The sequence below is a fragment of the Cucurbita pepo genome, chromosome 2, assembly GCF_057944985.1.
Source record: "Cucurbita pepo subsp. pepo isolate OVF chromosome 2, ASM5794498v1, whole genome shotgun sequence".
NCBI classification, from domain to species: domain Eukaryota; kingdom Viridiplantae; phylum Streptophyta; class Magnoliopsida; order Cucurbitales; family Cucurbitaceae; genus Cucurbita; species Cucurbita pepo.
Genome location: NC_141799.1, coordinates 7,374,867 through 7,387,301, shown reverse-complemented (window position 1 = coordinate 7,387,301; position 12,435 = coordinate 7,374,867). Strand labels below are relative to the sequence as shown.

General features: G+C 36.7%; 1 protein-coding gene across 1 annotated transcript; it reads left to right on the top strand.

Annotated features, from left to right (window-relative positions):
• The first annotated feature begins 7,393 nt into the window (after window positions 1–7,393).
• On the top strand, window positions 7,394–8,105 carry LOC111789377 (subtilisin-like protease SBT3.4). Its single transcript, XM_023670131.2, has 3 exons — window positions 7,394–7,632; window positions 7,713–7,810; window positions 7,890–8,105. Exons 1-3 carry the CDS (start codon window positions 7,445–7,447, stop codon window positions 7,961–7,963), a joined length of 360 nt encoding a protein of 119 aa, XP_023525899.2. The 5' UTR covers window positions 7,394–7,444; the 3' UTR covers window positions 7,964–8,105.
• Window positions 8,106–12,435: the final 4,330 nt, after the last annotated feature.

The window sequence follows — 12,435 nt, the reverse complement described above, 5'->3', positions numbered from 1 at the left end:
ATATGACTATGAAGTGTTTACGTTATGACTTGTTTATGATATGATACATTGTATACTAGATTATTGTGCTTAAGTACGTAGTTATGTGAACGTGAATGTATGCTATGTATGCTTTTAGTCTGAAGTGACGTGTAATGCATGTAACGATATGAGGTCCTTGAATGATTATGGCATGTTTGTATGGAATATGTGAATGTGAACAGTATGAATTGTATGACATGAAACACGGTAAACTGTCTGGAACCATAACTCCGATAGAAATGTGTATGAAATGTGAATTGAAAATGAGAATGACATGAAGCCTGGAATGTGACAGGGGGTTATGGTCATTAAAGATAAATGTAGAAATAGGGGGACCACATCCATTATGTGTGTTCATGCATCTGGGGAGATACCCCCATCCCATCACGAGGGTACGGATGCGTACATCCAATGGCTGGACAACGATCGTTATGCATTGCATAGCGCTGCCGTGACGGTTCTAGTTTTAACGGGTCCCGGCATAAGGGGCTCCTAGAGTATGCCCACCGGATAAGGACAGTGGCCCAGCGGTGTGCGAACTAGCTGGTGAGCCCATACTCGCACGTATGGGCTGTGTGTAGAGTATATGGTACACGTCGACGATTACCCGTTAGGACAGCACCGTAGGGAAAACGAAACGAAACGAAACGAAACGAAAGATAGGTCCCATCAGTTTATTGTATGTGATTGTTGCATTTAACCCCAATAGTGGGGTCACTTACTGAGTATTTCTTTAAATACTCAAGCCATGTGCTACTACATTTTTCAAGTTAAGGCAATGCATTCCTGTACGGCTTACGACGGCATCGCAACTCGAGATCATGGCACATGCATAGGATAGTGGTATTTATTTTCTTAGACTTGGGATAGAATAAGATGTTTTAAACTTAAACGCTTATTTATTTTATTTTGGGTCTGTTGTTGTGTCATTTTAAAGATGTTTTCGAAACACGTAAGTCCATGGTTGTGTTTTAAGTTAAAGATTATGTTTTATGGAATTTAAATGAAGTTTTCGGCATTCAATGTTTATGGTACGTATACAGTAGCGACCTTAAATTAAGTAGAAAATTTTGGGTCGTTACACTACATATTCAATTTGTTCGAGACTGGAGGCCACTCTTATGATGATTAGAGATAGGTTCATAAATCATGATTGCATGTGTTTGCATTTGCATGGCCCCCTACAGTGTTACTAAGTATTCTTCGAAATACTCAGGCCGTGTGCCACATCATTTTTTAAGTAAAGGTAAGGCGCACTTATACGGAGGACGCCAACATCGCAAGCACATACTGTGGCACGTGCATAGGGTAGACTCATATTTAAATTCCTAGTCTTAAGTTAGAATAGGTTGTTTTGCATCTCATTGTTTTAAACTATTTTGTATTTGTTTTTATTTTCTCTAAATTTTAGTATTTCATATTTAAACACGGAAGACCATGACTGTTTTTCCAGAGAAGAAGTTGTTTTAAGCATTTTTCGAAGTTTACATTATAAATGATGTTCATGTAAGAGTTATATTTTCGCATTATAGATGAGCATGAGACGTTAGTAACGACTCTGAATATGTGGAAATTTAGGGTCGTTACATGCAAAGATAACTAAGAAACCTTAATAGACCTATTAGCAATGTGAATGGTGCACCAGTGCCTCTGCTTCCTATATCCTCTGATACGCCATTAGTTATATAAGTGACCTTGGTTAGATCTTTTAGCACCCTACCAAGAGGTAGAAGCATAAGAGTGGTACCGTTGAGCTAGAACTTGGCTAGATATTATAACGCATTGAGACAACCAGATGCATTTATCTAGTGTAAATGGCCAAGGGTCTCTTGAATAATGCCTCTAAGTTGTTAATCGGTCCAAAGAGGAGGTAAGAGACCATATAAGTAACTTAGTAGCTAGCAAGTACATGGAGTCTTTCCTCCAATTAGAGTGACTTTATGGCCATGTGAAAAGTCATATAATTCTATCAGATTTTACGAGGCAGTGCCTCTACCTATGATACAAGTCATTCACTATTGCTTGCATTGGCAATGCAACAGACTAAGTCATAAGAGTAGCAATGATAGTCCACCTTGAGCTAAGGTACTTTGTTGAATAGATTTGTGGAGCAAGAAATGTGTTAACATCCTTCACACCTAGAGTGGATTTTTAATGGACAAGAGAATTGCTCGAAACTTCGTGGTCTTTTCAAAAGATCAAATAGATATAGATTTAAGCCCGAATTTCTCAGAGCCTAGAAAAAAGTCTGTGATAAGTTACTAGAATTGAATGCGAATAAAGCTTACGAGTAGGTTGCTTATTGATTATCTTTATACTCACCTCATTCTACATTTCATTTTTAGGTGTTCATTGATTGTCGCTCGAGGTGGAAAACATTTAAGAGTTTCATGGTCATATTCTACATTTCATTTTCAGGTGTTCATTGATTGTCGCTCGAGGTGGAAAACATTTAAGAGTTTCGTGGTCATAGAGAAGGTATCTCAGGACATCAATCAGTTTTATTTTAACTCTCTCTCATTTTTTTATTGTTCTTCAAGCAATGACCAGACAACATGAGGATAGGAGTGGTCTAGAGTAGGTGGCCATAGAGATAGCCTAGGTTTGAGAGACTCCGCCCAATTTTGTGTTTTTTGTTCGGGTCTTTTTTTGCATACCATTTCGTCTTTTGTATTTAATTTAAACTATATTTTTGTATAATTATAGATATGTATGAGTTTTTATCCCATTTTTTAAAGCAAAATATATTACCGTTTTTTTATCCCTCTCGCATCAGTGTAGATTGTGACTCATGCTTCGAGTAGCTTGGTGATCAGGTTGTTGTGACAAAATCAACTGAAGTTTTTCTTTCAGTTGGACTAAGATCACTTTTGAGTTGATATTATTTTTAATACTACTTTACAAAATGTTGATAAAGTTTATTTTTATCTTGTTTTTCAACCTACCAACAAATGGTAAAAAGAAATTTGATTACAAAGTTTATCAACATTTTGTAAAGTATATTGAAACAGGATTCAAATTATATTGAAGTTCGAAAGAAAAAAATATATTGAAACAGGAAATAAATTTTGACTGTCATGGACAACCATGCACTTGCACATTTGCCAACACTATAGGGGTACATGCATCAACTTAAAAAGAAAATTGTCAATCCTACCCACATATCATTGACCAAACTTTTGGTGTCGGTTGCAATAGAAAGACAAATCTATGCAAGCTCAACAAGGTGAAAATTATCCCTTACCTAGGTGACAATCTCTTCCATCAATTACAAGAGATTTCATTATCGATTTGACGTTAGACTACCCTTAGTTAAAAATTAAGAATGACAAATAGAAGAAAACATTTAGAAATAGATATTGACACTATGAGTTTACAGTTATGTTCTTTGTCCTGAACAATTCCTTTGCCGCCTTCATAAATCTAATGAACCGAATATTCAAGGCTTTTCTCGATACGTTGTTATCATTTCATAGATGATATTCTTGTCTGTTCCAAGACCAAGAAAGAAAACAAGGACCACCAAAGAAAGATACGGTCAAGATTAAGAGTTACAAGATATATGTCAAATCCTTTAACTGTGAGTTTTAGCTTCAAGAGGTAGTCTTCCTTGGACATGTCATATCGAAAGAAAGCCTTGACCAATCACATTCACTGAGAGATCAGGAGCTTCCAAGGGTTGGCAGACTACAACAAGAAATTGATACGAGATTTCTCCAAAACTATCAACACCCTTAACCCAGCAAACTAAGAAAGGAAAGATAATTCCTTGAAATTCGACATGCGAGAAAAGCTTCCCAAAGCTCAAGGATAAGTGGGTAACTTATCCGCACTTATGTTGTCCTAAAACTCAAGAAATTTTGTTATCTACGGTCATGCTTCAATAAGAGGGTTGGGGTGTGTGCTGATGTAGAATGGGAAAGTCATAACACACAACTTCCAATTTAATTTAAGAAATATGAACGTAATTACCCAACACACAACTTGGAACTAGTAGCGGCAGTACTCGCTCTGAAAATACGACAACATTACTTGTATGGAGAGAGAAAAATATGGGCTATAAAAATCTCAACTTAATATGAGGGAAAAAAAAATTGGTTGAAACTAATAAAGAATTACGACATAAATATCCTTTACCATTTGAAAAAGATAACGGAGTAGCTGACGCCTTGAGTAAAAAAATGGTTTACTTCGTTATTAAGAAGCTTGAGGAGGAGATGCAAGGAGCTAATATAGAGGTCATGATCAATGTATAACAACAATAGTGGCTCAACTAATCGTCTAACCAACACTAAAAAGTGTATAATAGATGCACTAGGAAAAGACTCATACCTTAGTAAAGTTCTACAAAAATAATAAATGGACTGTCCAAAGGATACTATATATCTAAGAGAGCGATATATTTTGAAAAGGTTAACTATGCGTTTCAAAAATGAGGATCTATTAAAGGAGCAAGACATAGAAGCCCACAATTCACCTAAAATTATGCTCCCAGGAAGACATAGAAGCCCACAATTCACCTAAAATTATGCTCCCAGGAAGCAATAAGATGTACCAAGACGTACGTAAGTTGATATTTGATCTGCCAATAGATCAAGGCGCCAAGACAACGCCCATAAGGACTCTTACAACCCCTTAGTGTTCCTTAATGGAAATGGAAAAACATTACCATGGACTTTATTTCCATGTTGCCTAAGATTAAGAAAGGCTTCACTACAATGTGGGTCATAATCAACTAGTTAACCAAGTTTGGCCCACTTCATCCCAATAAAGATAACATACTTAGTAGACAAATAGGCTCAACTTTACATGGAAGATATAGTCCAATTTCATGGAGTTCTTGTGTCAATAGTGTTCGATCTAGATAAAAGGTTTACATCTCGCTTTTAGAAGAGCCTACAAAAGATATTTAGGATGCAACTAAGGTTTAGTATGACCTTCCACCCTTAGATTGATGGTCAAATAGAAAGGCTCAATCACGTATTGGTGGATATGCTGATGACGTATGTCAAGGACTTTGCAAGTAGTGGGGACAAATACCTGCATCTCACTGAGTCTGCGTACAATAATAGTTATAGGGCTACTATACAAATGACACCGAATGAAGTGTTTTATGGATGAAGATGAAGTGTTTTATGGATGAAGATGTTGATCCCCATCTTTTGGGAAGAAGTAGGCTAATGACTGCTGTTATGACCAAAAGTAGTACAAGTCACTGATGTCATAGTCCAAGAGATCAAAGTAAGAAGTCAGACGGCACAAAATCGACACAATTTATGCGAACATGTGAAGAAAGAATCTATAGTTCACTTAAATCATGTGCTTCTAAAGATAGCACCCATAAGAGGGGTGCTCAAGTTTGTAAAAAAGGGTAAATTAAGTCTTAAGTTTATTGGTTTCTTCGAAATATTCGAAAGAATCGGGTCAGTAGCCTACATACTCACACTCTCACCAAACCTAGCTACCATGTACAATGTACTTCATGTATCAATTCTATGGAAATATACGTCGGACTCCACTCACGTGATAGCACCCATAAGGGGATCTCATATGAAAAAGTGACTAAAATACTGGGAATGTTTATAAAAAAAATGCGGATAAACCGAATAAAATCCAATGCTCGTGAGGTACTAATCGTTTACGTCACCTAAAATTTAGACCTCAACAAAAAAACACGAGAGGCTAAAAAATCCAACGGTGAAGATTCAATTTAAAAATTGGCAAGGTGATGAACATAGAAGAATTTTCGATGGGTTATTATAAAATCTTATGCTCATATTTTAGTCCGATTTTAGATGTTTCAATGGAAGTGGATGCTTTATGGGATATTGTTGAACAATTTGGGACAAGAATCAAGCAACCAAAGCCTCTAAATTAGAGAGTAATCAACTTCAACATTGGGCCTCTAGCTTCGAGTTTTTTCAAATTAATGAGCTACATGTCACTATTTTTCTTCCAACTTATTCCTACACGTTATAATCAATTATCCACAACTTCTGTGAACGAACTTCGAGCTAAAATTGCCTATAGCCTCATTGCCCAACTCGAGGTGTCATTAATAAAGGAAGAAGAAGCTCAACAATCTAATTTGTGCTACATGCAAATTTATTGCGTCTAACCAATCCTAGTTACCTCAATAAATATTACTTGTGAATGTGGTCAATGTGGAGGAGTCGAACTTGATATCTATAAAGTCTGTATGAAGCTAAACAAGCGGAGATAATTTCTATGAAAAGCTGACCTCGAATCCTTTAGCTTAACAAGATAAGAAAGATGTTTCATGATAAAAGCATTGCCTAAAAAGGTATCAGTTCGGCTAATCAATAAGGATTACACGTGAGTTCACTAAGATGAGAATTGTGATTTTCAGTTGACTTTGACAAAATATAATTTGAGATACAAATACATGCCAAGACATACAAATTTTTTTTTTTTTTTTTTTTTTTTTGAGCAAATAAGATATTAGAAACTTAGGGCCATGCATGTGTAGAGTATGTTACAAAATTTTCATGCATACGTAGTGCTAACCATGTACCAAGTTGTTCCCTAGGATGATGTACTAAGTTAAGCTAATACCTTACACATCTCATTCCCTAAAGTTATTGACATTTTAAGCTGTCTAGGCACTACTTTACCATGCCCTAATCGACCCATGATCTTCTACCATGTGATGCGTCACGATACCCATGCTTACCTTAACTAGATGTGATGTCTTGTACCATAAATTACTAACACGCTTACATGTTCATGTTCTGTAGGCTCAACCTGCCTATATTCTAGAATGTCTCCATCACGTTTCAAACGTTTTGTAACGACCCGAAATTTTCTACTTAATTTAAGGTCGCTACTGTATATATATCCTAAACATTGAATGCGAAAAACTTCATTTAAATTCCATAAAACATATACTTTGTGTTACTTATGTGTTTCGAAAACATCTTTAAAATGACACAACAAAAGACTAAATAAAATAAAAAAACGTTCGAGTTAAAAACATCCTATTCTAGTCTAAGTTAAAAACATTTTTTAACTATTTTTTATAATTATTTTTATTTGTTTATTTATTTAATTATTTATAATTTTTATTTATTTATTTTGGGGCTATTACACGTTTCATCCCGAGTAGATCTTCTAACCTTTTTAATTTTGTGTGCCTATTAGACATTGTATAACTAAAAAAAAAAAAAAAAAAAAGGTTATTATACATTTTTGGAGGTTCTATTGTTAGGCAACCAACAAAGCCACCCTAATAATGAAGTCTTGAGAGAAGGAAATAGCATAAAATACAATCTGTCGTAACCAAACAACGAGAGGAGGGAATTCATCTTCCTTCCGTCTCTTCAAACTGTTCTCTATATAATTCCCTCTCCATGCCTTTCCAAAATGCACCAAAACCATTTCTATATCCTTCAAACTTTGAAGGATGGCAATCAATTTTTCTGTTTTCTTCCTCACCTTTTCTCTCACTTTTCTTCTTTCCTCTGCCACCCAATTCCACAAATCCGCCCCCGACTCCGCTCCCTCGATGGTTCATATCATTTACACCGAGCGACCTCTCAATGAGACTCCTGAAGCCTATCACATCCGAATCCTAACTTCTGTTCTCGGCAGGTTTGTTTTTCTCCTCAAATTATTCAATGAAGTCATCATAATATGTGATGCGTGTCGTGGTTAATTTGTGTGTTGTGTAGTGAAGAAGCTGCTAGGGAAGCCCTTGTGTATTGTTACAAGGATTCTGTCATTGGCTTCGCTGCGAAGCTTACTCCCGATCAGGTCGAGAAGATTACGAGTAAGTATCGCTCTTAACATTACGTTGTTGGTAAGAAGTTAGAATGTGAGTTTTTGATGTTACTTTGGAACTTTGGCAGAACAACCAGGAGTTCTCAATGCTGTGGAAAGCCATAGTTATCATTTGGATTCAAAAGGAGAAATGCTTACATAGAAGAACTTCCAATTCTTCCCTTTAAAGAAACTGCATTTGGTGTATTTTGTATCTATTTCCTATCATAAAGAAGCTCGTGGCTTCTATAATTTCTACATTTATAAATGATAAATGATCAAATATCCTCGTATTATCGTTGTCACCGCTACTGACTATCTTCAACAACTTACGATGTATATATGATCCAACGTATGACCTATATTTCATGTGTACGAGGATATCAACAACGTACGACGTATCACGGCTTGTAAACACCTACAACACATAGATTTATGAGGTTGCAAAATATAAAATCCAAAAATACATCCCCGATGAAGGACGACGTTGTTAGAGCGTAGAAAACTTACCTCCTGTGTATGTGCAATCATCGGTGGTCCTTTTCATAGTGTGTTTGGTCGTTCTTGATGTCGAATCTGTTTAGTTGGCCTCGTAGGAGATCTCCGTCGTGAACTTTCCCTCTCTTGTTCTCTCTGTGAGCCGTTTGATATGTCGGAAGAGTATGGCTGAGATGAGAACGATTATTTTTATTTTTTTAATTTATGTGTCTTTACAAAATCATTTGTAATAATTATAAAATCATTTATAATAATTACAAAATAGGTCAGAATTGTTCATGACAAAAACAGATCATTGGATATTAAGTTCATAAGAGGTCAATCACCAAACAATAAACAATAAAAGAGTAGCTTCTCTTTATGCCATTCCAAAAAAAAAAAAAATCTTTTTTTTCCTACCAAAATCTTAACCAACAATCTTATCCATTGAATCTTCGGCTAAAATGGACAAAAACTGTAACATTAAAAAAAAAAAAAAAAAAAAAAAAAAAAAAGACTAGTCACCGGAAAAGGCCTGAGAATTTTCTCGCGCCTTTGTCGTACACGCTTCCCCGACGTCCTCACTCCGCCAACTTCCCTCAATCATTCTTTAGAGATGCTCTGCATGAGAAAAGTGTGAGTAACAGAGAGAGAGAGAGAGAGAGAGAGAGAGAGAGAGAGAGAGAGAGAACGAGGGAGAAATATGAACGGTTTTCTACGAATGACGAACGACGAACGACGAACGACGAACGACACACGACACACGACACACGACACACGACACACGACACACGACACACGACACACGAATGAAATATCCAACCAGAGATCTGTAACACACTCACGGTAAGAAACTCTCAATCTCAAAATGGTCTACATCTTCTTTTCGTCGCCTTCGAACCTCAAGAAGTTGTGTACTAAACGTCCTTAGATATGTGATTATAGGTAAACCCAACAACCCCACTTCTCTACACTCGGTCCAATCTCGTGGCAACCCATTCGACCACAACTTGCACTCAAACCCGAAACCACCTGCTGCACTGTTGACCCATACACCTATAACCCACCCAGCCTCAACCCAGATACCGCAGCGCTTCGGTCCAGTAGCCAAAACACCTCGCCCTAGATAGCTGCATCATCTTGGCCCAAACTCTAGATACCCAGTACCTTCGGTCCACCTGCAGCGGCCCAAGTCCGAAGCCCATAAGCTTAGCCCAGCCCTGCAGCCCGCGACCCGCACGCCTGCAACAGTCGACCTGACGACCTACACCTTGACCTGATTGCAACCTACACAAGCGTCGCCTTCTCCCTGGGCCACGTGTCACATCTGCAACCAACGGACCCCTTTCGCTCAATCGACTTGAATTCAGCTCGGCTCGACTTCTTAGCTCAAAACATGGCTACTTGGCTCGATGAAGGGATATTCATCAAATTCCATCGTTCCGACCATTCCAAAGTGCAAATTGACCTTGTTTAAGACATTTAAGGTCAGTATAAGGTCTAATTGCTTAGTTTAAGTTAATTTGACCTAAGAAATTGAGTTATTAACGAAACAAGATGAACGTTCTAATAGAAAACAACTCCTAGTGGTACTTGGAGAAACTTTGAGGAACGAAATCCAAACGTACTCAAAATTAGGGAGAACATTGGCTAAGGCCAACCAAGTAACTGACCTTTCTATCAGTTCAGTTAGAACTTGTATGTTGTATGATGACACCTGTCGTATGGTTTTGCACGTGTCATATGTTTGTCTTATGTGAAAGGTTATGAAATGATATGTTTACGATATAATATGTGAATCATATGATCTATGCTATGATATGATATGATACGCTTGATGACACATTTGTGATAGTATGATTGACGATATGATGCATGTTGTGACATGATATGTACATAATATGATACGATATGATTGATGACAAATTCAATCTCAATGTTCAATAAAATAATCACTTAAACTACAATTGTCTATGTTTCTGGTTTAGTCGTTCTTTTGTCAAAACTTTACAATTGGTATTAGAACCACCCATGGGCTTTGTAGAGTAACAATTTTTTTAGTGATCAAATACAAAGAGTATGAGTAAAGACAAAACTTTAACAAGATCCCTCACTTTCATGGTCACTATGATTACTGGAGTGAGCTTATAGAAAATTTGCTCAGAGCAAAGGGTATATGGAGCGTGGTAGAGATAGGTTTTTCAGAACTAGCGGAAGGAACAATGCTGACCGAGGCACAAAAGGTGCACCTTGATGATGCTAGACTAAAAAATCACCAAGTAAAGCATTATCTCTTCAAAGCAATTGATCATACTGTATTTGAACAAATCTTGGATAGTTGCACAATCAAGATTGTTTGGGACTCAATGAAGCGAAAATTTGATGGAATTCAAAAATTGAAAAAATCTCTTCTGAATGCATTAAGGAAAGAATTGGAGGTACTAAAGATGAGGAAGGATGAAAGTGTTACAGATTATTTTGCAAGAGTGATGATGATCTCCAACAAGATGAGAAACAATGGAAAAGATATGCTACACAAGAAAATTGTAGAAAAAATTCTGCATAATTTTACTTATGTTGTAGTATCCATTTAGAAATCAAAAGATACGGATAACATGTTTATTGATAAATTACAAAGTTCTTTAGTGATGCATGAACAAAAATTTTGAAGATCCAATATTGATGGAGAAGAGCAAGTTTTGAAAGTGAAGGTCAAATAGAAATAAGTAACAGGAGAAAAGGAAGTTACCAGAGCAGATGACATTGGAGAAGAAGATCAACTTTCACCAAAGACATTGGAGAAGAAGATCAACTTTCACCAAAGTAACTGTTGAATGTTATAGGTGTCATGACATAGATCATTTTCAATATGAATGAACAAAGGTGAATAAGGAATTGAATTATGTGGAGTTGAAAGAAGAGGATGAAATGTTGTTAATGGCTCATATGGAAATACATGAAGCAAAAGGAGTGATGGTTGGTTCTTAGATTTTAGTTGCTCAAATCATATGTATGCAAATGAAGGTATATTTTCAAGCTTAGACAAGATTTTTTCTCACACTGTCAAGCTTGGAATTAATACAAGCATGAAACTTACTGTAAAGGTTGTAGTGAAATAAATTTTGCATGGGGTTTGTTACACTATTAGTAATGTGTATTCGGTACCTAAACCTAAAAATAATCTCTTGAGCACTAGACAACTACAAGAGAAAAGAGTAGCCATATAGATACTCTCATTTAAAAGATTATTACACCTGTACACATGTCAAGCTTTCACTCGGGAGCATAAGCAAGTTCAGTAACTGCTTTATGGATCACAATAATCAACTCATTCATTTTATAAACACAAGGTTCGTCAACATTCTGTATGATCACAAGAGTTTTGAAGTGACGTACAACACCAGGAAAGCTACTGTAGAGTTGACTATCCTTTTATAAACACAAGGTTCGTCAACATTATGTTTAAAGCCATAAGATTTGATCGCAGTATCAAACTTTATATTCCAGGATCGAGATGCTTGCTTCAACCCATAAATGGATCTTTTAAGCTTGCAAACCCTTTGCTTGTGATCCTATTCAATGAACCCCTCTAGTTGAGCCATATAGATACTCTCTTCAAGATTGCTGTTTCGAAAGGCTATTTTAACATCCATTTGCCAAATTTCATAATCATAAAATGTGGCAATAAACAAGAGTATTCTTATCGATTTAAGCATAGCAACAGGAGAGAAGGTTTCTTCATAGTCCACCCCCTCTCGGTTTCTTTATAGTCCACCCCCTCTCTTTGGGATAATCCTTTGCTACAAGTCGAGCTTTAAAGGTCCGTACCTTACCGGTTTGGTCTCGTTTCCTCTTATAGATCCATTTGCAACCAATAGGTTTTACCCCATCTGGTTGATCTATAAGTTCCCAGACTGAATTGAAGTACATTGACTCCATTTCAAGATTCATGGCTTTGATCCACTGATCTCTATCTTCATCATTCATTGCCTATTTATAGGTCAATGGATCCTCAATGCCATCATCAGGTATGATGACTTGGGTTTCTGCAAAACCCAAGTAACGATCGGGTTGAGTTATAACCCTCCCACTACGTCGAGACATTCTCAACTCTTGAGAAGGATGTGATTGACTAGAAGTGTCAGGTCCATCAACAAC

Bases quoted from the DNA above. Each gene is read 5' to 3' on its own strand.
- LOC111789377 (XM_023670131.2), top strand. From the start codon at position 7,445: ATGGCAATCAATTTTTCTGTTTTCTTCCTCACCTTTTCTCTCACTTTT. The intron at 7,633-7,712 runs GTTTGTTTTTCT...TGTGTTGTGTAG, and splicing joins CTAACTTCTGTTCTCGGCAG to TGAAGAAGCTGCTAGGGAAG. The intron at 7,811-7,889 runs GTAAGTATCGCT...GAACTTTGGCAG, and splicing joins TCAGGTCGAGAAGATTACGA to AACAACCAGGAGTTCTCAAT.